The sequence below is a fragment of the Phoca vitulina genome, unplaced genomic scaffold (assembly GCF_004348235.1).
Source record: "Phoca vitulina isolate PV1807 unplaced genomic scaffold, GSC_HSeal_1.0 scaffold19, whole genome shotgun sequence".
Taxonomy (NCBI): Eukaryota; Metazoa; Chordata; class Mammalia; order Carnivora; family Phocidae; genus Phoca; species Phoca vitulina.
Window position 1 is genome coordinate 16,857,994 of NW_022589722.1, and position 26,161 is coordinate 16,884,154.

A 26,161-nucleotide genomic window follows, 5' to 3' on the forward strand; every position below is an offset into this window, starting at 1 on the left:
GTATCTCTTGGTCTAAAAAAAAAAAAAAAACCTGGAAAATACTGCTTTAAGCAACGTTGAACTGTTTCCATTTGGTTTTGTTACATTATGCTTTACTGCAGGACTTCTCAGAACATCTAATGTGCTAATGAGCATGGTTAATACATAAGAAAGGGACATCGAGGACAGAGTTTTCCAAATTATCTGATGAGAGATTACTCCCCTAGTCCTCCTGCAGCATCTCCCAGAACTATTTTAGGAAATGCGAGTATGGGTTCATTGTATTATTTCCCCAGGGATCTAGCCTGGGGTGGAGGAAAGTGAAGGTAAGACACCTTCTGTGACAAATAAACCTCAAGATCTCTTTGGCTTCACTCAATAATTGTTCATTTTTCCTCAAGCAACAGTCCCATGCAAGCAGCATCACCCAGGAAGTTTTAAAACTATGTGTTCTGTGCCCCACACCCAGAAGTTCTGATTTGATTGTTCTGGACAAGAGTCTGACATTGGGGAATTTCTTCTAAACTCCTCCAGGATTCTAAACCAGGATTGAAACACACTGAACCAAGGGATTTTAAGAACTTCCTCATCTGGTATCTTCCATTCAGACCTCTGGGTTAGCCTCTGAAGAGCCTGTCTGTATTAGAAGTTTCTTAGATTATTGACCCATATGATATAATGCTATTTCCAAAATTCAAAGAGAGAAAGACTGCAGGGAGAGAATTATTTAACCAAAACTAGTATCTATAACGCATGAGTATCTCAGTTAAGTCAGTGTCATGAGACACACCCTCATATCTTATCTTGTTGATAAGCCCAGACTTTATCCTTTGTGGTTCTGAGCCTGACACTTTTCCATCATGTCCATGAAACTGGAGCACCACCTCCTACTTATTGATGCATTAAATATTCATTGTTTTGGGCAGTAGAGGGTAGTGGTTAACAGTACTGGCTCTGGGGCCACACAGTTTGAAAACTGGATTCCCACCTACTAACTGTGTGACCTTAGAAAAGTTGCCAAACCTCTCTGCCTCCATTTCCTTATCTATAAAGTGGGGGAAATAATCCTAACTATTTCACCAAGAGCTGTGAGGATTAAAAAGGGTAATCCATGGAGAAGTCTAGCATATAGTAAGTTTTCAACAAATGTTGACTGTTACTATTTGTTTTTATTATTTTCAAATGCGCTTCTCTGCCCTAGGCTCTCGGATGTACAGAGAGGATGAAGGCTTGCCCCTGTCCTCAAGGAATTCACAACTGGACATGGGATATTGACATATAGACAGATGGATTGTGACAGATATGACTGAGCTTTTGTAGTATTATGTGCAAAATGCTGGGAGAGTTTCCAAGGTGGTATTGGAGGGGCAGGACAGGAAGGCTTCCTGTAAGAGGTGGCATTTGATCTGGGCCTTGAAGGGGAAGATGAGACCTACCAGCTCGGTCATTTGTTAAGACATGACATGGAAGAGGGGAAAGGATGAGTTGAAACCCCAACTGTCGGAGACTGCAAAGAGACATTTTTTTGCAATAGAGTTTGCCAGCCATCCCAAGTGAGGCTACCACCCTCTCCCAGGTCAAGGCCCTGAGTTTCTGCAGCATTCTCTCTGTGGGATCATTGCCCATTTATGCGCACTCCCACAAATACTGCCTGGCAGCAAGCTTGGGACTTAGGATTCAGAGACAGAGGCCTGCAGTTTTCCATGGTGTGGTTGTCTACATGTTGGCAGGACTGTGGGTCCAGGAGGAGGCAGAACCAGAAGTGGGATGGGCCAAGCAGTAGGAGGCAGGAGTTTGTTCTTGGGAGTTTCATAAGGCACAAAAATTCCAGAGCGTGTCTCCGCCTCAGCCCCTTCAGGATATCCTGTTATTCAACCAAGACATATATAGAGTTGAGAGTGGCCAGTTTCACCACGACCCCTGGATTTGCCACTTTTCCTGTCTCGAGGTTGTTCTCACATATCATCTGCTTCAATTCAGGAACAAGAGGGGAAAGGGTTTAAAAGCAAATACTGAAATGAAAGAGAATTCACTAGGAGTTCATCAGACTACAATAGAATAGCCGAGTAGTTCTGACAGGTGCCTGGCATCAGAAGTTGCAAATAGTTTCTCACCATGCTACAAAATCTCATACTTCTTCTTCTTGGATTGGTTATACACAATTTCTGCTCCCCGCCTGAAACTACAGACCAGGTAAGATGACACTTGCAAGTTTGTTATTTTTCAGGTTCATGGCGAGTCCAAATTTTTTGCTTCCCTGTTGTCATGGGTACTGGACTTCATACAATAAAGAGAAAGCCAGTGGAGAATCGGATCCTAATCGTGGCGCGCCATCTTTCAGAAGGTGTGCTCACCCACTTGGTTCTATTCCTGTGCTAAACCACCCTTGCTAGGAGCTCTGATTTAATGCTAACATTCCTCTTTCCACTGCTGATGTTGATATCCTCGGGGGGTGGGGGGAGGTTGTTTTGTTTTCTTTTGTTTTAATAGTCTCATCACTGTGTCATTTTGAATATAGGAAATAACAGTGGTTAAAGACAGATGAGTAGAGAGATGTTCTGGGGAATTCTGGGTGGGGTGATGTCTGCTTGAGAAACATAGTATTCCAGAATGCCCCGGGAACTCATCCCTTCTACTTTCCACAAGTTGTAGTAAAAGCACCCAGGGCAGTCATGTCAGCAGCTCCCATGAAGGACACCAGCATGCCAGTGTCTCAAACAGGCTCACGTGAGCTGTCCTAATAGAGCATGTTGGGTACCAGATGTATATCGAGGGCAGCCTAAACAAGGGGTATGAGCAAGGCAGTCTGGCAGTTCTTTTAAAATGCATTTCACAAGGCATGATTTCTGCTCTATTATTCATAAAACTTAACATGATGCTACATCTGTACCAGGCAAATTTTTATCAGTGCCAACCTGATCGCGGTTGGCAGTACTCTGATGATGCTTTTCACGCAATTGCACTACTGGGTATTTACCCCAAAGATACAACTGTAGTGATCTGAAGGGGCACGTGCACCTCAATGTTTATAGCAGCAATGTCCACAATAGCCAAACTATGGAAAGAGCCTAGATGTCCATCAACAGATGAATGGATAAAGAAGATGTGGTGCATATATATATATATATATATATACTATGGAATATTATGCAACCATCAAAAAAAATGAAATCTTGTCATTTGCAATGATGTGGATGGAACTAGAGGGTATTATGCTAAGCGAAATAAGTCAATCAGAGAAAGACAAGTATCATATGATCTCACTGATATGAATTTGAGAAACAAGACAGAGGATCATAGGGGAAGAGAGGAAAAAATGTAACAAGATGAAACCAGAGAGGGAGACAAACCATAAGAGACTCTTAATCTCAGGAAACAAACTGAGGGTTGCTGGAGTGGAGGGGGGTGGGAGGGATGGGGTGGCTGGGTGATGGACATTGGGGAGGGTAGGTAGTATGGTTAGCACTGTGAATTGTGTAAGACTGATGAATCACTGACCTGTATCCCTGAAACAAATAATACATTATATGTTAATGAAAGAAAGAAAACACTGGAAGATAGCATCATGGTTCAGTGCTCCAGCTTAAGGGTTTGGGAGCAGCAAGTTGGAACTCTGGCTCTCGTTTGTTTATTTAACAAATATTTCTGAGGACCAGTCACTGTGCTCCACAGCCTACTAGCTGTTCAAGCTTGAGCAAGTTAGCTAGTCTCTCAAAACTTCAGTTTCTCCCCCAACAGTGCTCCACAAACAGCTGGAATGATCATCCTCATCATCACCACCACCATTAGCATCAACAAAGGCTTGCTTTACTGTGGAAATCAGGCCTTGACTGGTGTTTAAAGCTGAGTTTGCTTTTCAGAGGAAACTGTATGAGAGATAAAATGAGCCTTTCCATTTGAAAAGGATAACTTGAAAGTCAAGAGATTTCTTGAAAAGAGAGGATTAAATCTGACCTTTTAAGAAAAAAAAGAAAAAGTAATGTCCTTCCATACACGTATCTAAATGGGAAAACCTAATATAAAGAAAATCCTGCTTTAAAAAATCTGGAGGTTCCATGACCATTAAAGGGGGTTGATTCAAACTCTAGCTAAGGGTGGCTTTTATTATTATTCCATAAAGAACATTCCAGGGCTATTTTGGTTCATAACAATCACCAAATGAAAGCTGACCATGCAAACAGATTTCGTTTTTCTATATGCCACCATACAGCGTGTAGGGAAGAGGAATACCGAATCAGGGAATCAGAAGACCACGAACTTACAGTGTGACCTTGGCAAGTCACTGAACCTCCCCTCCTCTTGGTTTTCTCCTCCCTAGAATAGACATGATGAAACCTGCCCTACTTATCTTCAGCATGGTCAAGATCAAATAAGATGATGCCCTTGGAAGTATGTATAACCATAAATTTCTCTGTAAAAATAAGATTTCTTCTTATGCAGCCTTTATCCATTTCAGTAAACTTAGTAGTTATGATGTTCCCACCATCCCTACCTAGTGCTGGGCCTGTACTGTTTAGGGATAAGAGCAAGTAAGAAGGAAGAGACATGGCAGCCTCCCACAAGGGGTTTTTAAGCGGAAAGCAAAGACAACAAAATGTGTTCCACTGGCCAACCATATGAAGAGTAGAAGTTGAGAAAAGGAAGAGAGTTGGGTCTGGTTTTGTGGAGTTGTTACACAGAGCCTTGGAGGATGAAGTTTGGGTAGCCAAGAGGAGAGGGAAGCACATTTCTCTCAGGAGAAGCAGTAAGCAAAACACAGAGGGGGGGATGGAGAAGCATCACAGGAACTAGCATTTACTGCCTACAACATTCCAGATCCTGGGCCAGGCAATTTGCATGTGTTATATCATTTAAAGGTCTCAATAACCTGGAGAGTGGTTATTATTATCTCCCCATTGCAGAGGATGACAAAGGGTAAGGAATTCATTCAAGACTGTACACTTGGGGTGCCTGGGTGGCTCAGTCGGTTAAGCATTTGCCTTTGGCTCGGGTCATGATCTTGGGGTCCTGGGATCGAGCCCCGCATTGGGCTCCCTGCTTGGTGGGGAGTCTGCTTCTCTCTCTTCCTCTGCCTCTGCCCCCCAACTCATGCTCATTCTCTCTCTCAAATAGATAAATAAATAAATAATCTTTAAAAAAAAAGATTTATAATAAAAATTTTTTAAAATTAAAAAATTAAAAGACTGTACAAGCAAGATACAGAGCTTGATTCCAAGCTTAAGTCTTTTGATTCCCAAATTCGGTCTGTCTTCATTGTATGAAGCTGCTTTTTCTTAAGCTTGATGGGAAAATGAGGGAGATTAGAGAGAGGGGACCAAATCCATTTGAGAGGATCAGCATCAACATCATGGACAATGAGGGATCCTGAAGACAGGGCCAAAATGCGTGTGCATCCTTCATTCTAGCATCTAATTCTCTACTGCCTAATGTTGCTAAGAAACTGTTTCTAGTGTGTCTATTGTATTTCCTACAACTCATTCATTCAGTCAACAAATATTTTCTAAGCACTACTATGTGTCAGACACTGTTCTAGGTGCTTAGGGTATAGTCAAGGACAAAACAGAAAAAGATCACTGCCTCTTGGAGCCCACAGTCTAGCTGAATTATAATCAAAAGATTGCAAACATCTTCAGAGTAGGAATTACATGCTTCATAGCATTTAGCACCCAAACTAGACTATTTCTGTAGAATCAATGCTGAAAGAATATTCTTGAGACCTGTTGATCTACAACCAATTGACCCTAAATAATCACTTTAAAATTTTCCCATTTGGAAAGTGTACTCTATAACATATTTCAGGTTTCCCATTTGGGTACATGTGTGTAATGATGTTACCTTGCTTTACTGAATTCCAGACTTTAGATCAAGGATGGCAAACAGGTGGTACAAGTAGCCTCCTTCCTACCCACAGCCATGGCAGACATTGCTTGTTGATCCCAACACTCTTTCTAAATAAGGTGAAAAGCAACTAGCCAGTGATTACCAATCAACCTTGTTGCCATCCCTGTCATTCCATTGACTTGAAGCCAATAGGGAAAAATGACCAACCAAGGCTCGACTAATGGGACGTGATTTTTTTTTTATGTTTTTGCAGGCAAAAAGATGTGATAAGAAATCTCTGCTTACAATTAGGACTGAGTGCCAATCCTGTTCACTCAACTTGGGAATTAAGTGCCCAGATGGTTACACCAAGGTTACCAATGGCTCCGTGGGGGTTCGAGATTGCAGGTACTCAAGAGAAAATCTCAAGTCTTGAAATTTAAGGGATTGTGAATCCAAATTGAAACTTCCCATCTCAAAATCTTCAAAGCATTTCCATGATTTTCCCTTTTTCTAAGACTATATTCAGTCCAAACTTAGGTAACTCACAATTTACAACCTGGAATCTAAAAAATTGATTGATTATTGATTATTGATTCACATTTTAATACAGAATTGACTATATTGCATTGCAAATAAACATTTTCCCAACATCTTGTCCTTCTTTATTTTGAAAATCTGGGTTTTGTTTCATTTGGAGAGGGTTCTAGTCAGAACATGGACTAAAAAGCCATGGGTCTGACAGTCATCTTACTAGTTAGCTATGGATCCTGATACTAATTAGAACCTGAAGTGGAAGACAAAGGAATTACAGCTTCATGCATTTTATGTGAGCATTGCATTCCTGAAATCCTCTTATGATTCAAAATCCTCATAATTCAAGGCTAAGCCTCAAAAAGGATGATGAGCAGTTTTGCTCACCAGCTAATGGAAGCAGCCATACAACTCAAATGTAAACACAATGTTTTATTTACTCAGTCTACTAATTTAGACATTAGACAGTTCTCAATGTGTTCATTCTTAATTCAGGGATGAAGGATCAGTACTATTTCTTATTTTGTATTAAATAAAAACTAAACACTGTTATATCATACTATTTTAAATTCATGTTTGCTTAATGTGACCATGATATATTCTAAAACCAAAATCATCAGTTTTATAAAAGGTTCTAAATACAAACTGGCCTAGAATTAGCAAGCATATGTGACAGTTGACCATTCAGTTACCAAAGCGGGCACACATCTGTGACCAGAAACTCTTAAAAAGTATATAGAAAGGTGTAGGGTTCAAGGTTAAAATTATGTGGTGACTTTATTGAGGACTTTTTTGTCCTGGCTACTATTTTTCATGGCAAGGTGGACACTTGGTTACATACTCCCCACCTTACCATCTCCCTTCCAACACACACACACACACACACACGTCCAGGATAAGATTATTGCACTCATGCTCTCTGTTTTAGAATTGAAGACTTGGATTTGCCTTTCATTTATGCTGAAATAAATCCAAGATTGGCTCTTGAGGGGATGTTTGGTTCTGCCCTTGGCTCTCCCTTTTCCCATCTTTGTGAAGAGATGCCCCTGCCAGTATTCTCAAGCTTTCAGAGGAACTGTCAATTCTGTCTCCAACTTGACTGGCCATAAAGCCAGTAGCTCAGGGACTGGATTAGAAGTACAACCTTGAACTCACCATTGCATCACACTATTCTTAACAGCCCACTTGAAAGAAATGATATTCATGGAGGATTGTCTCTAAATATACTAAAGTCAAATCCTAGAATAAGTCACCCATGCGGAGATTCCCCGAAAATAGGCAATGGTATTTAGCCTCTACAGAATTGCTATTCCAGATCTGCACCTCAGATGGTATAAAAACCGTTCTAAGAAATTCATCATTACATCTCCCTTGAGTATAAGGTGGCAAATATTGCTCATTATATTACACCGCCTCTCATGGAAATGTCTACATCTACAGTATCTGCAAAAAAAAAAAAAAAAAAAGTGCTAATCCTAAGCAGTTGTTTCGTTTTAAAATCCAGAGATCCTGTGCATCACAGAACTCATGACCTTTTCCTTCTCGTATTGGCTGTGACAAGTGTGAAGTGCACCTCTAGCATGTGCCTAGAACCTAACACTATTTCCTATCTACTAACCTCACTTCTGACATCACTGTAAATATTCTACCCTCATTTGCATTGTGTTCTGATTTTTTCATCCATTTCGTACAATTAAAGGTAAATCATTATTAAGTTTTGCTCTCCCTAGACAAAAATGTATTCAATCTGTTTTTTTAAATATAGGCAAGTGTAAAGAAAGACCTAAATAAAAACCTAGGCTAATCTCACTGCCCAGAGTTAACTGCATTGCTCTCATCATGGGTTTATGTCTTCTACTTCCCCTCCAAGGTACATATTTGAGATCAGGAAGTACTCGCTGTCTCTCCCTGGATGCCGCCATATCTGTAGGAAGGACTATGTCCAACCTCAGTGCTGTCCAGGCCACTGGGGCCCAGACTGCATGGGTAAGTGGCACAGCGCTTTTCTTGGACTTTGATACTTGCTTCTCCATGTCCCATTTCACAGAAAATCGAAAGGAAGGAAGTCCGATAAAAAGAGAGTGTCAGCACCTTTTTCTAGAAAGTTCCATTTCAGTCTATCTGTAGAAAAATCTTTCTTGCTCTGTCAGCTTTTATAAACAAATCTGCTTTCCCCCAGTTAGAGGTCTCTTTTTAAAAGAATTCCCTTACAAGTCAGAAAAAGGGACAATTGAAAGGATATCCATTTTTATAAAAAAAGATAAGGGACCATAGAGAAGATGGAAGAATGCTGGGCTACTATAACCCTGAAAACAATTTTCTTTAAGAAGAAATTTTATTATAGCATCTCAAAGACCATAGTTATTGTTTGGCAACACAAATAATCATTAAATCTACTAAAACTCTAGTCTTTAGGATGGAATATCAAACTCTTTGATGACCAGTTTCACTGTAAGAAAAACTAGCCGCCAAATCTGAGTTGATGGTGTAGTTAGACTTCTTTGGTCAAGCATAGCATTTGTCAGCTAAAATTGAACTTCTATCATGATTAAAGATATTAACACTTGAATAGCGACTGAGTCCTTGCTATGATATGCAAATTTTGTCAGATCACTTTTTTCCCTTGGAGAGTAAAAAAGTCAGGCATTTTAATTCACACATTGACCATTTGTTTCCCATTTTCTACATGTAATGAAACATCTCCTAAAGAATCCACTTAAATGGAGGGGTGCTTGGGTGCCTCAGTAGGTTGAGCATCTGACTCTTAGTTTCAGCTCAGGTCATGATCTCAGAGTGGTGAGATCGAGCCCCGTGTCAGGCTCCTCACTCAGCAGGAAGCCTGCTTAAGATTCTCTCTCCCTCTGCCCCCTCTTTCTCTCTCAAATAAATAAATAAAAATAAAAAAAACAGAATCCACTTAAGGAGAGAGATTAGTTCTCTTTTGCTTTTTTTTTTTATTAAAATAATACAAGCAAAGTGCACACAGCATGTAAAGTTTAGAAAGACAGAAAGAAAGAAAAAACAGCAACTTCTTTCGGTCACACATAGGAAACCCTAAATGGTTTGGCTTATTTCCCTGCTTTTTTTTTTTCATATGGCTTCTACACAGTTGAGCCCTTCTTGTACATATGATGTTGAAACCTACTGTTGTGTTTTTTTTTTAAACTAATGATTAAAAGAATAATAGCTTCCATTTATTCAACATTGCTGACATGCGGTACCAGAGAGATACTTGGCCTATATTATCTGATTCAATTCTTAAAACAAATCTTTGAGCTAAACATTTTTATCTCCATTTTGCCTATGAGGGATCAGAGATTTGAAGATGATCTCTTACCAATTTCTTTTGGCCTGATAAATGATAGAGCTAGTTCAAGTTCAGGGCTCCCTGTCACCAAAGTCTTCTGTCTTTCTACTCTGTCCCATTGCCAGAGCAGAGCTTATAAAAAAAGAAAGAAAGATGGGGCGCCTGGGTGGCTCAGTCGGTTGTGCATCTGACTCTTGATTTCATCTCAGGTCATGATCTCAGGGTCGTGAGATCGAGCCCCTTGAGGGGCTTTGCACTCAGCACAGGGTCTGCTTGAGTTTCTCTCCCTCTGCCCCTCCCCCTGCTTGCATGCACTCTCTCTCTCTCTCTCTAAAATGAATAAATAAAATCTTGAAAGAAAGAAAGAAAGAAAGAAAGAAGAGAGAAAGAGAGAAAGAAAGAAAGAAATGGGAGATCCTCCAAATGTGTTTCTAACTTCTCTTTTGATTGGCAAGTCCCTTTACCCTTCCAGTCAATGCCTGGGTTATGCTCCTTGCGCTGGAAAGGTCAAGGTTTGGGGTTCAGGAAATCCTGGCTTTCACTCTATTAACCTCTCTGTTTTCAGTTTCACCCCAGCATGTGGACACTGTGTGATTCTGAGTTTGTTACAATGGAATCAAGTGATTAACCCACCCTTCTAGATTTCAAGAACTTTTTAAGCACCAAATGTGGTCACAATTACATCGAGTCCTTATAGACATGCTGATATAATACAAAAACTTTTAGATTTGCTTTTCTCTTTCTAACCCATGAAAACTAATCTGATGCTGTTATTGATCAGACCCCTGTAGAGAAGAAAAGGTTTTGTCCAAAATACAGCAACAAAAGTCAGTGTGTGCAACATCAGGAATGACAGTCCACAGCTCAGAGAACAAAAGGACACTAGTCCTGCTCCCACGTTTGGCTTGACTCTAGTCCCATCATTGGGCAGTTTACTTGCTGCTGTGCCTCAGCTTCCTTAGCTGTCAGATGGGGGTCCAAAGTCCTACTTTACAAAACTGTAGCACAGATTTTAAAACATTCATGTAGATGAAAAGTACTTGACAGAGAGACACTGAAAAAACACTTTAATGATGTTTTAGTAGTAAATGAATGAGTGAACAACAGTCAAAACAGACCTCTGTCAGTGAAAGCCAAATAAAGTGACATTCTCTTTTGAGCCCTTCTTAAGCATGGGTAACTCCTAAAACATGAACAGACAGACAGGATTCAAAATCTTCAATGGGCTTCATGCCATTGCAATATGCTATGCACGAATGGGGCGAGGCTCCTGTCTTCGATCCAGTGTGTGTGGTTCTTTGAAGGCTCACACATTTCCTTCTGCTAGGTTTTGAGGCCGGAGAAGCAAAGTATGTGAAAAGCAGGGGCTGGACGGTCTTTCTACTGTCCTCTTGTTGGAGCAAAAGGATGTGTCCCTTTATCTTCATCTTCCAAACATACCAAATGTCTCCAAAGGCTTCCTTCCTTTTGCTCAGGAAAGAGATAAATGTTCTACTTAGCCGTATATTTCACCTCTCGTATTTTGTGGTGATGACAAGCGAGATCTTGCCTATCACTTTACATTTCCGCAAGGATAAGGCCATTTCAGAGCTGCTGACGTGTGTCCATATGTCTTTCTGATGAACCACAAGCTTTGGAATGGCCTTCTTTCCAAGGCCAGCGTGGCATCCGATTCCTTTTCAGTGCGTCAACAAATACATTCATACTCAATACCCCTGGTTACTTTTTAAATTGTTTTAAAAATGCCTCATTCCAATTAGAAAATAACTCTATCAATTCAAAAAAAAAAAAAAAAACCAAAAAAAAAAAAAAAAAACCAAGAAAAAAAAAAAAAAGCACAATGAGAAAAAAATTGCTCATCATCTTCTAAAATTAAGAATAAAGCATGGATCCTCAGTTGGAGAAAAAAAAAATATGTCATCCTGACATAAGAAAGGTGTTTCTACCCAGATTTAACTCGCCTCTCCCTCATTAAAAATTATACTGCTTTATCAGATCAGCACACAGCAGTCTTCACTAATTAGCACACAAACATATTTTTAACATTGAAATGATCACATTTGAAAAACCGATATCCTACTTGAGAGGAAATCAATTTTTTTTTTATTTGGGCATTCCAGTTCTCTTGATTTCACCACAAACGTTAACTGATTTTTGCAAACAACTCAAAGTAATGGAAAAAGAATGTGGGCAAAGGGGTTATACAGAACCTGGATCACAGCCAAAACAATCTGATTATTTCAAAGGGAAATGGTCTTGATGCTTCTTTTTGAGGTTGGTGTCATCAAATTCTGCACATGTATTTTTTTTTTGTGCTGTATTATTTATGTTTCCAGATCTCTTTCTTTCCTATTGTACGTTTCTTGCCATTCACTGCACAGGTCGCAAATAACAGACTTCTGTGGACTTGAAACCAGTCTTATAGGCATGTTCCTTTTGGCTTTGAGTGAGAAATAAAGCTGAGTTCACCTGAGGAACCTAATTCACATCGGTTTCCCAGGGAGACAATTTCAACCAAACTCTAAGTGGAATACCAAGACAAAGTCTCTGCCCAGCACCGTGAGCCAAACTTTTCAACAATGGTGGTAGCGTGAAGCAGGCACCTCTAGAGTTCCCTGGGAGATAAAGTTGCAAGGAGGTCTTTGGCCTCTTGCTGCAGGGGAAGTTTATTATCTTCCTTTAAAGAAACAGAACGGCTGATGATTTGCTGACAGCTTATAACGGGTAAGCCTCCTGCTGAGGAAAGTCACAATGCAAGAAGAGACCACCAGGGTAGCAGTAACTAAAGGGAAATGGGATAATGACCTGAAATCGCTTTATCAGCTACTTGAGCCTCACAATGCGTCAGAAATGTGCCCTGATAGCAAATTCTGTAGTATCTTTTCGAGCACAGTTGCTGAGAACGTCAATTTTACCATCTTTCTTCTTAATGGGGGTCTGAGGTGATAGAAAGTAATTTGAGAAGCAGGACTAAAATTCACACTTTTGCTTTAAAAGTTTTATCTAAAAACTGAACAAGTCATTTCATAGATTTCAAACTTAAACCATTCAATTTAGGACATAAAATGAGAACTCTTTGTGCCCCCACACTCCTGCTATCTTTTTCCCAAAGTTCCTTCCACGGTTGGCCAACTCCTAAAAAATCAAGCATTTATGGAGCACCGACTCTATGCTGCTCATAATCACATATCTGATAGGTCCAGTGCCTGCCCCCAAGGGGCTCACAGATTAATATAAGAAAGAGACACAAAAGCAGATGAGGAAAAATAATCATACCTGAGAGCCCAGCAGAGGACCTGGGGATTTTGAGGAGTTTTGCAGCTTGCCCAAAGGCAGCCAGACTAGGAGACAAGCCTGTCTTGCTGCATAGTCCTGGCTCTAACCCGCTACTCTCCCCTGCTTCCCCAAATAACTACTGGTTTTGCCAAGTCAACTGCTGGCAAGGCGACCTGCCCCTCTCTAGCCTACTTCTAGAAAACTCGCTTCCACCAGCAGCCAGATGCCCATCACTGCCTGGAATCGATTCCATGACACCTGAGCTCCCCCTGGTTCTATCCTTTAGCTGAGAGGCCATGGGGTTTTACAGTAAGATGGCACCAGACTCTGAAGTCCCATTGGCCTCCTGCCCCAGCCTTTACCATGCTCTGGTTCTGGGACCCGCTCTGTAGGGCTATCAGATTTAGCAAATAGAGGACACCCAGTTAAATCAATTGCAAATAAACAACAAATATGCATACAGTATTTAGGGCATACTTGTTCTAAAAAAGTATTCATTGTTTTATCTGCAATTCAAATTTAACTGGCATCCTATATTCTATCTGGTAAACCTGTCCTTCAGCCTCGGTTTTCTCATTTACAAAATGGAAATAATGATGCCAATAGGCCTACCTCCAAAGGTTGTGCTGAGGTTTAAGTGAGCTCGTACCTACAGAGTACTTAGGATGTTCCTGAAAGGTGGCAGGTATTCAGAATATGCCAGTTACCATTTCCGTCTTTTGTGGTCCAGGGGGTGTGTCTAGGTTTGGTTTTATATTCTAAGGTACCGATCGTATATGCTCTGGCTTAGTGGTTAAGGACTCAAAATCTTGAGTCAAGCCTGATTGCAGTGCCCGTTCTAAGACTTGCCAACTACATGATCTTGGGCAAGTTACTTACTTCTCTGGGCCTCAGTTTTCTTATCTATAACCTGGGGATGATGATGATGATGATGACGTTAACAACAGTCATGCCTTCCTCAGTTGTTGGGAGAATAAGACCATGCATATAAAGTGCTTAGCAATAGTAAATGCTTGACAAATTCTATCCATCTGTCATAGAGCTGATAACCAAGTCACAGTGCCGGCAGCCTGGGGAGGGCTTTCCTGTGCATCTCGTTATTTATGTAGCTTATGGCCCCTTAGATCAACTATTTTTCTTCCCACAATTGTCTGCCCTTCTGTGGACCCCATGGGTTACCTGGATGCCTCAAAGCAAAGGCCTGCCTTTCAAGGATATGGGGAAGATAAGCCATCAGTCTGTTTGGGCTGCTATAACCAAATACCATAGCAACAGACATTTATTTCTCACAGTTCTGGGGGCTAGAAAGTCCAAGATCAAGATGCTACAGATTCAGTTCCTGTTGAGGCTCTTCTCCCTGGCTCACAGATGACCACCTCCTCACTGTGTCCCCATATGAGAGAGAGAGAACACTCACTCTGGTCCCTCTTTCTCTTCTTATAAGGACATGAATCCCATCATGGGGTCCCTACCCTCATGATCTCATCTAAACCTTATGACCTCCCCAAAGCCCCACCTCCAAATGCCATCTTGTCGGAGTTTAGGACTTTAGCATATGAATTTGGGGAGGCACAGACATTCAGTCCATTAACAGTAAGTATTCACCTTGGCCTTTAGCCCACTGGGTCACAAGAGAGAAGCCTGGGCCAGGACGAAGCACCTGCTAAGAGAAAGACTTCCCTCCCTTGCAGAATATGTGCTGTTGAGGCTCAGGAAGATTCCCAGAAGACAGCAAATTAATACCCAACCAGTAGATGCCTTTACCCTTAGCACAGCCATAGGCAGATACCCAATGACCCCTGAATAAAGCAGACCACTCATTTCAATGAGAAGTATGCATTGGGACACCTCTTCAGAAATAAGTCTAAAGCACTGAAGCTGGACTCACCAGCCCCTTCCTGCCTACAGCAAGAGGAACGAAGGCCCCTTTTCTGTTCAGGCTAAATCTCATTTCACTTTCTTGTGAAAATACAAAGAGAAAACATTAGCATCTTTGAAAATAATTGTAGGCATTCAACAAATCTTGAATTAATTACTTAATTAAATGAAAGGCTTGTAAAATAATTTTAAGCTATCCCTACAGAGAAGCACAATTCTGAGCCTTTAAAGTCAGACAGAGCTGGGTGGAATCCTTGTCTCCCAGTCTGATGGCCATGTGACCTTGTTAATGGTCCTCTCTCTGCCTCAGTGTCCTCTTATGTAAAATGGGGATTGTAACACTTCATAGACTAAAGAGTAATAGTTCATAGTTGTGAAGATAACACATGTAATGTCCTTGGCGTTCCACTCAAGGTTTAGACTGCTAATAATAATAATAATAATAAAAAGAACAACACAAAAGGAAACAAAAACAAGTCAAGTTGGTCTTTTTAAGGCCAACATCTGGCTCATGAAGGTGTTCAGTAACAGTTTACCAAAGGGTGGCCCTGAAGAAATGCTTCCTGAACATTGGTGTTCTGGAACTGCACTAAAGTATTTGAACAAAAAGGCTCAGAGATTGAAAGTCAGAAGCTGAATGACTTACCATGTGCTTAAAAATAGCCCTTCCCGATTCTAATGTCTTGCTTTGTTTTCCTTTCCGGTCAGTATAATTATAGAAAAGGTCATCTCTGAGGTCTAAACAGAAGTCATGTTTCATTAATTATTGACAAGGACACTGACCACCTTTCCCAAACCTATCAGGAAGGCACATGCTCAGCTAAGGGATTGTTCTCATTTATTCTTAATTTATAATTTCCGTACAGTAAAACCCACCCTTTTCAGTGTGCAGCTGTATCAGTTCTGACAAGCCTCTTTTGTGTAAACACCCCCACCGTTAACTTAGAAAAGAGTTATTGCATCCCCCCCAAATTCCCTTTGCTCTCATGCCCCCCCATCTCCCACCCCCTGGCATTCACTGATCCGTTTTCTGTGCCTATAATTTTACCTTCATGTCATATGATTGGAATGATACCGTGTGTGCCTTTTGAGTCTGGCTTCTTCCACTTAGCGTAATGCTTCGAGATTTGTCTGTGTTGCTGTATGTGTCTGTAGTTCATTCTTTTCCAATGCTTCATAGAGTGCCGTGACGTGGCGGCAACCAATCAATCCATTCACCAGCTGGAAGATGTTTGGGTTTGTTTCCAGTTTGGTACAACTAAGAATAAAGTCATTGTGGACATTCATGCACAGATTTTTTGTGTACCTACATTTGATTTCACCTGGGGAAAACTACCTAGCAGTTGGAATCCTGGGGGCACCTGGGTGGCTGAGTCAGTTAGGCCCTTGGTTTCAGCTCAAGTCAGATCTCAGGGTCATGAGATTGAGCTCTGGGTCAGGCTCCACGCTCAGCTGAGAGTCTGCTTGAGATTCTCTCCCTTTCCCTCCCATTTTGCCTCCCCCACAGCTCGTGCATGCACTCGCACTCTCTCTCTCTCTCTCTCTCTCTCTCTCTCGCTCTCAAATAAATAAATAAATAAAATCTTAAAAAAAAAAGTGAGAGTCCTGTCCAATGTATGTTTAACTTTGTAAGAAACCGCCAAGCTGTTTTCCAATGTGTACGCATCGTTTTTTTTTTGTTTTTTTTTTTCATTCCTACCAACAACGTGTGAGAGATCCAATTGTTTGGCATCCTTGCTAGCAGTTGATATAATCAGAACTCTAAAAAAATTTGCCATTGTGTGCGGTGGCATTCATTGCAGTCATTTTAATTTGCATTTTTTCATGTGCTTATTTGCTATTCATGTATCTTTCAAGTTATTGTTTCTGGAACATTGAGAGTTCTTTAAATGTTTGACATACAAGTCCTTTATGTGATACATGATTTGTAAATATTTCTTCACAGTCTGTGTCTTGTCTTTTCTCTCTCTTACACTAACTTTTGATGAACAAATGTTTTTAATTTTGATGAGGACAAATATGTTGATTTTTCTTTGATAAATAGTGTTTTTTGTATCATATCTAGAAATCTTTGCCTACCCTAATATCACAAAGATTTTCTTTTATTTTTCTTCTAGAAGCTCTATAATTTTAGGTATCCACGGTGAGTTAATTTTTGTATATGATTTGAGGTATAGATTAAGGTTCTTTTTTTATATATAGATACCTAATAATTCCAGCATCATTTCTTAAAAAGACTATCCTCTCCCCATTGGATTGCCTTTGGACTGTTGTAGAAAATCTATTGACCATCTATGTGTAGGTCTATTTCTGGACTCTCTATTCTGCTCCAGTGATCTGTATGTATATCCCTTCACCATACCACCCTGTCATGATTGCTGTAGCTTCACACTAAGTCTTGAAATACGGCAACGTACATTCTCCAGCTTGGTCATTTTCAAAATTATCTTAGTTATTCTAGTTTCTCTGTTTTTCCATGTAAAATTTAGAATCAGTTTGCCAATATCTACCAAGAAGTCCTGCTAGAATTTTTTTTTTTTTTAAAGATTTTATTTATTTATTTATTTGATGGAGAGAGAGACAGCGAGAGAGGGAACACAAGCAGGGGGAGTGGTAGAGGGAGAAGCAGGCTCTCCGCCGAGCAGGGAGCCCGATGCGGGGCTCGATCCCAGGACCCTGGGATCATGACCCGAGCCGAAGGCAGACGCTTAACAACTGAGCCACCCAGGTGCCCCAGTCCTGCTAGAATTTTAACTGCAATTACATTGAATCTGTAAGTCAGTTTAGAGAGAAGTAACATCTTAAAGTATTGAACCTTTTAACCCATAACCACAATATATCTCTCTGTTTATATAAAACTTCTTTTATTTTGTTTGTCAATGTTTAATCAGTTTTAGCTTACAGATTTTACACGAATTTTATTATGCTCATACCTAAGTTTTTCATGGTTTTTGGTACTATTTTTAATGGTATATTTTCATTTCAATTACCAGTTGTTTCTTACTAGTTTATAGAAATACAATTGATTTTTTTATATTGCTCTTGTATCCTGATAACTTATTATATTCAGTATTAGATCTAGTAACTTTTGGGGGATTCTTTTGACTTTTGTCTGTAGACAATCATGTTATCTAAGAATGGAGACAATTTTATTTCTTCCTTTCCAATATGTATGCACTTTATGTATTTTTCTTAACTTTATTGCACTTGTCATGATGTTTCATATATCATTGGATTCGGTTGGCTACAAATTTGTTTTAGAATTTTTTTAATCTTTGCCTTAGATTTTTAAAAGAATTTTTGTATCTATGTTGATTAGAGATGCTGGTCTGCAGTTTCCTTTTCTTATAAGTATTTGTTAGGCTTGGGAATCAGAGTAAGAACGCTCTCCATATAGAAGGAGCTGGGAAGTATTCTCTCTCCCTCAATTTCTCAGAAGAGCTTTTGTGTAATTGCTATGATTTCTTCCTTAAATATGAGGTATATGCACCAGGGAAGTCATGTGGGATGGAGTTTTCTTTGTAGGAGGGATTTTAAGTTCAAGTTCAATTTCTCAGATAAAAAGATGCAGGTCTGACTCCTGAATAAGAAAGAGAACCAAGGGAGGTTAGATTGGAAAAGTCTTAGACTAACGTGTAGTTCTAAGAACATTGGGTAAAGCTGGTGGGGAGTACCCCAGCCAAAGTCACCCAACAGAGGAGTCCTCCATCTTGCAGGAATGGGCCTGCTCTGGTACCCGTCCTGGTATCCCTGCCATGCTCAGGCACTGGCTAGAAATAGATGTGGGAAGTGTGACCTCATGAACAGGATGGTTGCTAACAGGGAAATTATGCTCCCACAGTGCACATCTGAGAGGTACAATTTTCATAGCGACTCTACCTGGAGAATGACCTCAGGAATCTCCTTTGTAAAAATCCCTCCTCCCCTACCTCCTTCCCCAGGTGCTTAGAAACAGCTGGTCCAGTGAATCGCCTTCAGAGGAACACCTGCTTAAATTTTTTAAAAGAAGGGCTTGCTAACTGTGTCCTAAGGAAAATGAGGCCCAGACGTCCTAGACATAGCCTCAACTCTTGGGAACTGGGATGGGAGATCCTCCCTAATTCTTCTGTGACCAGCCTTTGGCCTATAATTATAATTATATTCTAAGTAGATGGCTTTGCCTTGTTTTCTGCTCTATATGTTATCATAAGGCAAAGGCCGAGCAGAAGGGACACCCAGAGGACGGAAGAGTCGTATCTGCCTCAGAGGAGGGTCCAGGAGAGCATGTTTGAATGGGGGGAAAAGTACAAGCAAGGTGTGGAGGGAAGCGTATGTCTGGGTAGTGGGATGGACAAAAGAAATGGGAGATGGGAGAGGAGGTGGTCCAATTCAGGGAGCAAGCTACCAAGCAGAATGCAAGTATGGGAGACTGGGATTCTGGCATCATTGCCTGCAGAATAAAAATGCCTGGGAGAGCATTTCTGCAAGGTGGCGCTGATTGCTTAGTCCCAGGGCTGGGGAGGCCCTGTGTTCTTCTGAGGCAGCCCACAAGACAAGCTACCAGTCCCTCAGAGAGCACCTTGCACGCCTAGTCATATAGAGAGACACAGTGACCAAAAGAGGGAAACTGTGGCAGAGCTGTTACCCCTCTATCTTCCTGGTTCTGCCCAGAGGTGAGCCTGCTTCCCAAAATACCATCTCAGCCCAAGAAGGGCCTAATATCAAAAGGAAATAGAAGAAGAGCCATTGGATAGTCAACAATCTATGGAAACCCTCTCATCAGCACCCCTTGCTCAGCATTGTTAATGCAAGTGTTTCAGTTGGATTTCAGATGAACTTCAAAGTGTGTACCTCATACCTGCTTGATTAGGCCCTCTCCGTCCTCTTCATCCCCACGTCTCACTGCTCTTTTTAGGATAAAGACCACAATCTTTAACAAGGCCCTTCTTTAATGATCCAACTGTTGCCCCCTATTGAGACCAGATCTAAGTCAACTGGGCCATTGAGGATTAGGTTGTTTGGGGTTAATGTTGGTAACTTCCAGTAAGTGGATTGAGGAAAGCTCTTCTCCCATTAGCCTCATCCCAGTTTGCAAACCAGTATTTATCTGATTGTCTGTTAATCCATGACTTTCTCCCCACTGGACTGGTAGGACCATGGAAATAAGGAACCAGGTCTACGTGCTCACTTTGTACACCCAGGACCTTACAGAGTCCTGATTCAAACAGATGCTTAATAATGTATTTCCTATTTTTACCTATTATAGCACAATCTGAAAGAACAGAAACTGGAGAGGATGAGGAGTATCCATTCTAAATAATAACAACCATTGATTGAGCACCTAATATTTCCAGCCCCTACTGCAACCTGCCAGGAAGACACTTGAACTGAATCTCAGAGCCATGCATTGATTTTCCCAAAAGGGGACAGATAGCAAAGAGTTGTACTGGGGCTCAAACCCAGGAGATGCTGATTGCGGAGTCTGGACTCTTTCGTGACACTATTGCGTCTCAGGTAGCCACTGCCCCAGCTGGTGAGAGCAGCCCAAACTAACATATTAGTTTTCAAGGTGCTTTATAAATATTAGCTACATGTCAGTGTGTCTTCTCCTTTGCTTCCCTCATAAACATTTCTGTTATCTGTGCTGTGACTCTGGGCTGCAGCAGTGCATGATGAGTATATAGCATAGCAATGAACAGTGTTACTCTGGAGCACCTGCCAGGGTTTGAACCCTGGCTCCGACATTGTTGTGGGATGGAAGACCACAGACTCAAAATGTGTCATCTAGACTCTCTAAGTCACCAACATTCTGCCTGCAGGGAAGAGGGGAACCAGAGAGAACACCATCCACAGGTGTGGAACTCGACTCTCTCACCTCCCCATACCCACAAGTATAAATGTTCTTTTAAAGAACTAGCCTAGTAACTCAAATGAGCCGTCGGGGTCTCTTCAGGAGAACTGGTTCTCTCTGTGATTAAAAATCTCTTTTTCCAAGAACTGTTTTTCATTTTCTATGGGTGCTGATTTCTTGGAAGATATATGGCACAGGGGATCTTTGTCGATGGGGGTAGGAGAGGAGGGAGGTCCGACAAGTGGACACTTCTGGTAGAGGAGGAGGGAGTCCCTCATTACCCCTGGCCAGCTGGATGGCTTTGGGCAAGTCACTCTACTATTCTATGCCTCCGTTTCCTTATCTAGAAAATGGGGCTAAAAATAGGACTTAACTTCAGGGGCTTGCATTGAGTAGTATATGCGTGCATCCTTTATTATTATCTAGAATTCCGTATCATTAGCTATTTTGTGGAAGGCATTTGTCTTGCTAACTTTAATTTGGGATAATATTTGATCCTGCCTCATTCACACAAACTCTCCTACCAAGCCTTTAAAACCCCAGCTTGAATGACTCCTCCTCAGGATATCTCCCAGACTTCTCAAGGCACTTCAGTAGCTCCCTTCTCTGGGCTCCCTGGGGCATTTTGTTCCACAGCACTGCGGAAGAAGCCCAGCTATAGAGTAATGCTGAGAGATGAACTGAAGTCCCAGCTTTGCAAATTATAAAGTGTGAAACCTTGGGCAAGTTACATGGCCTCTCTGAACTTCAGTCTCTTCATCTGCTAACCAGGACCCATAACAACATCTCAGGATTTCAGTGGGAATAACTTAATTAGAAAAATATAAAGTATAAAAATTAAAAAGTGTAAAGTATAGCAAATGCTCAAGAAACGGTAGACAGTCCAAAGCCTTCTAGGACAGCACCTGACTATACTGTGATTCACTCGCCTTCCCCACGTAACCCTGGGTGAGGTCGGCAGGGTCTTTAATCATTTCTTATCTCTGGCAGCTAGCACACTACCTGGCCCCTAGGAGATGCTCAGTGCATCCTTGCAAAATGCTGTGTGCAGGCATGAATGAATGAATCTGAGCCCTCTGATTCCCTAGAGTGTCCGGGAGGCGCGAGCTTCCCCTGCAGCGGTAGGGGCAGTTGTGCGGAAGGCATGGAAGGAAACGGAAGTTGCTCCTGCCAGGTAAGCTCACAGACATGTTCTCCTTCCCCCTCTCCGTACCTGTCGTCCCTCCTTAAACACATATACACTAGGTGGAATCTCTAAGAAGTAGCACTATTAGTAAAAAGAGTATACAATCTGCGACAAAATGACCTCTTAGGGGCTGGAGACCTTTGAGAGAGTCAGTTCCCCGCTCAGCCTTAAGTACATCCTTCTGTAAGATGGGTTTGATAAAAAAAAAAAATACCTGTGTCATTACATTTGTTGAAATAGTGCAATGAGATCATATATGTGAAACTATTTTGTGAAACTCTACAGGGCTGTAGAAATTACTGGGTTTTTTTCCTGTTAAGAATCACTACCATGAGCAGACTACTCTGTGGTCACTGGTTCTGCCAAGTGAAGAACGTCTATTGTTATCCCATGAAAGTGACTTTTTGTGAGCTTCAAACCTTCGATAATTTAAATACAAAGAAATCCTTCTGAAAGGGATGGAGCTCAATTGTCTTCAGAAATGCAAAACTGAAAGAGCGTTCATTTTACTCCTAAGTGAAATTACATGTGACTGTTAGTACTTGCCCTCTGTTTGTATCTTTGGACTGACAAAGCAGCCCCCTTCTGGGGAGCTCCAGACTCTTGGTGGAAAATGACGCAGGGTTAATGTATGCATTGTAACACAAAAACAGCCAAGTATAAAGGCAGAAGTAGGAAGAAGGAGCTTCAGGAAAGGACGGAAGGAAGATACAGTTGAGAAACAAATGCTGACCAGACCATCAGTTAGAAATCCCAGGGCTTCCTGGAATGGCGACCACTTGGGTCTCACGCCATCTACTTGGTTTTCTACAGGACAGGTTTGGGGGAACAGCTTGCGAAACCTGTGCTGCTGACAACTTGTTCGGGCCCAGCTGTTCAGCAGGTATGTCTGATTGTTGTGTAATCAGATGCATTTGTAAGGGCTGAAAGTAAAACCTGGCTTAGGCAGCTGAAGACCCCAGAAAGGCTATTCCTTGTAGGGGAAACACCAAAGAGTTACACAGAACTAAGTCTACACAGGCAAAGCAGAGTTGACAACAAATGTAGTCTTTGAAAAAGAGAGACAGTGTTCTCTGTGGTTTCCAGCACCCTCAGTCAGCTGCTCACCAGTAATGCTTTCTGGCAAACTTGGCAGCATACGCTTCCCTCTCTCCAGGCTCCAGGATCCAATATCCACCTGTTGTTTGCCCTTGAGGTCTTTCTGGGTCCTGGTCTCAGCATAGACCTTCTTCCCAGGGGCCTCTTCTTGCATGATAGGTCCAACCACGTTCTGTTCCTTCCTTTCAGAAGTTCTCAAACACCTGAGCGGATCAGGGATTGTTGGCTCCATTTTGCAGATTAAACAAACAAACAAATTGACACCGGCTTGTCCATTCTCTTGGCTCCCCCAGGAGTAGACCGTGAAACAAGGATTTCAGTATGGGTAGCATATTTGGCAGGTAACCCCAGAAACACTAAGAAAATGACATAGGGAAAATAAAGGGTGTGTTATCAAGCCAGAGACCGGTGTAGATTATTAGAGCTTAATGCCCTGGGGAACTGGGCATTACTGTAGAACATTCCTCTTGAAATCATCCTAGCAGAGGGCAGCAGGAACCACAGTTTGGTAGGCAGCGTAAGGACCTGCCCAAAATGTGCGCATCCTAATCCCTTGGACCTAGGAATATATTACCTTATATGGCAAGGAGAATTCAGGTTGCAGATGGAATTCAGGTTGATAATCATCTGACCTTAAAATAAAGAGATCATCCTGGATTATCGGGGTGGGCCTACTGTACCCAAAGGTCCTTAAAAGTGGAGGAGGAATGCAGAAGATACCGTGTCAGAGTGATGAGATATGAGGAAGAATCCCCCAGCCTTTACTGGCTTTGAAAATGAAGGGGGCCACAAACCAAGCAATGTGGGCAGCCTCTAGAAGCCAGAAAAGACAACGAGCTGATTCCAGACGCCAGTGAGCACTCGGGCAGAGCAGCCTTCCTAGAAAGGGCTCACAGGATACTGGAAGTTGGCTGGAAGGCAGGGAATTGTAAGGCCTAGAGCATGTGGGGAATAGGGGAAGTGTCTGCCAGATTCACAGTCTCCCAGAAAGGATATGTCAGGTGACCCTTCTCCAATACTACCTTAGTTCTGGCTTTTATGGAAAAGTCAAATTTGGTAGACCCTGCTTTGATTCAAATATTTTTTGCATTAAAACCTATGCCCATACATTGACATCTCACCCCCATAAATAGTTATCTGTTATAACTTATAACTTATAACTATAAAGTTATCTGTAATAACTTTGACCTGCAACAGCGGAGACATTGTCTCCTAATCCATGGTTCCTTGAAGGCAGGTACTGACATGTCTTTCTCCCCAGTACCTCCCACAGTGCTGCCTGCATGTGAGACACACACTACACTTCTGTTGGCTGGATGAATAAGTGAGTGAGTGAGTGAATGAATGAAGGAACGAATGATCAAATTCACTCCAGCCATGTTGTCCTGACCCACAAGCTTGATTTTGAGAGGCACCGTGTGCAGAGAATTAGAGCTTTGGCTTACGCTCAGACTGGGCTTCAGCCCTAGGAACCTTCAGTTTACCCAGCACATGCTCTGCCTTGTCTTCATCTGTAAAAATAGAAACAATATTGTCTCCTTTAGTGTTATTATGAGGATTTAGTGAGATCATCAGTGCACAATAAATGTTAGCAATTATTAGTAGTAGTACCTAGGATTCCCTAGTGGCCCCCAATCTTATGTTTTTGTTCATCCACCACTCTATGGAAGATGATTTCATAAGGGTGTTGGCAAAAACAAGTTGAAAACAGATGTTGGTATTCAGTGTGTTTTTAACATTGTATGTTGTATTAAAGGACATGTCTCTCAAATTGGCCCTTTCCTACCATAATCCTAGGATCTGAATCACATATTTTAAATAAATATTGAAATGGAAAGGAAAAAAGGACAGCATCCAACACTGTTTACTTACCAAGAAAGCCAAGTACAGCTGGGGGATGAAAATTTGGAAAGAAGATGAATCCATGTTGCCTCCAAGAAATTAGTGCCAGTTGGTGATAAGCACAGATATACAAGGAGACTCTAAACATTTCTAAATAAAGAAAGTATCCTCCCTTCACACTTGTTTGTGCCATGGAGCAAGGGCAAGGGTGAAAGGGAGAAAGGTGGATTAGAAACCTAAATTTTTAAGTAAGAAACCTAAACTAAGACTCAGGAGAGAAAACTCCAAGCTCTAGTTTCCAATCAATAGAACATTGGGAGATGATGGAATGTCCTGAATCTGTACCATCCAAGCAGAAGCCTGGTGCTCAGTGGCAGGACACATGTGGCCACTGAGCACCTGAAATACAGCTAGTTCAACTGAAGAACTGAACTTTAAATCTTAGTTCATGTCACTCATCTTAAATTTAAATAGCCGCACGTGGCTAGTTTCCTCCATATTGGAGAGCGCAGCTCTAGAACATAATGGTTAGGAGAGCAGGCTTTGAAGTCAGACTGGCCTGAGTATGTAACCAACCCCACTTGCTGTGTGACCTGAGGCAAGCTATTCAGCCTCTCTAAACCCTGCCATCTATAAAACAGGAATAATACCTGCCTGTGGGATTGACATTGTAGCAAAGCTCTGAGCAGCAGGTCACAAGCACTCACTCGATGGAAGCATATAGTCAGTGAGGACAAAATCAGTCCAATGGTAAGCAAGCCATGCATGGATGGTGGATGGATGGATGGTGGATGGATGGTGGATGGATGGTGGATGGATGGGTGACTGGCTGGCTGGCTGGCTGGCTGGCTCAGTGATGGCTGGTCTTTTCCATTAGCAAAGACGAGAGAAACTTGCGATCTTTTTCAGCTGGGCCTCCACTGGGTGCCAGTGTGGTTTCGTCCAGTGAGGCACTGGTCCCACGGAGGTGGCAATTCTGCCCGTAAGTAGGACAGCTCTATTAGCTGTAGTTTATTTTTAACATTGACTTTAACCTGCTGCCAGAGCATTCTCCTACCCTGCTGTTGATTAGTTTAGAAATGATTTAGAGTTGCATTGGCCAAGGGTTTTCATCTCTGCTGCCAATGCCCTCGCCTGCTCTGTGCCTCATTCCTGGTTAGGGCAGAATACAAAGCCCACTGTCTCTGACATGACGCTTAAATCAATCCCACAGTTGTGTCTCATTAATAACAGTAACTAGCATTTGCTGAGCACCCACTGTGCACCAAGCAGTGTGCAAAGTTTGACAGGCACGATCTCTTTGGATCCTCACAACTCTGCAAGCTGGGTTCCTCATGTTATGGATAAAGAAGCAGAGAAGTTTCTCAAGGTCAAGCAGTTATTTCGGGGATAGTAGCAGAATTTGACTCCA

At 41.7% G+C, this 26,161-nt stretch overlaps 1 protein-coding gene across 1 annotated transcript in view; it reads left to right on the top strand.

Annotated features, from left to right (window-relative positions):
- The first annotated feature begins 2,094 nt into the window (after nt 1-2,094).
- The window catches only part of STAB2 (stabilin 2), a 145,330-nt gene continuing 121,263 nt past the window's right edge, over nt 2,095-26,161 (top strand). The window contains exons 1-5 of the mRNA XM_032416682.1: nt 2,095-2,172; nt 6,074-6,207; nt 8,204-8,319; nt 21,713-21,798; nt 22,624-22,693. Coding sequence (XP_032272573.1) covers nt 2,095-2,172; nt 6,074-6,207; nt 8,204-8,319; nt 21,713-21,798; nt 22,624-22,693 — 484 coding nt within the window. The remainder of the gene's footprint in view (nt 2,173-6,073; nt 6,208-8,203; nt 8,320-21,712; nt 21,799-22,623; nt 22,694-26,161) is intronic.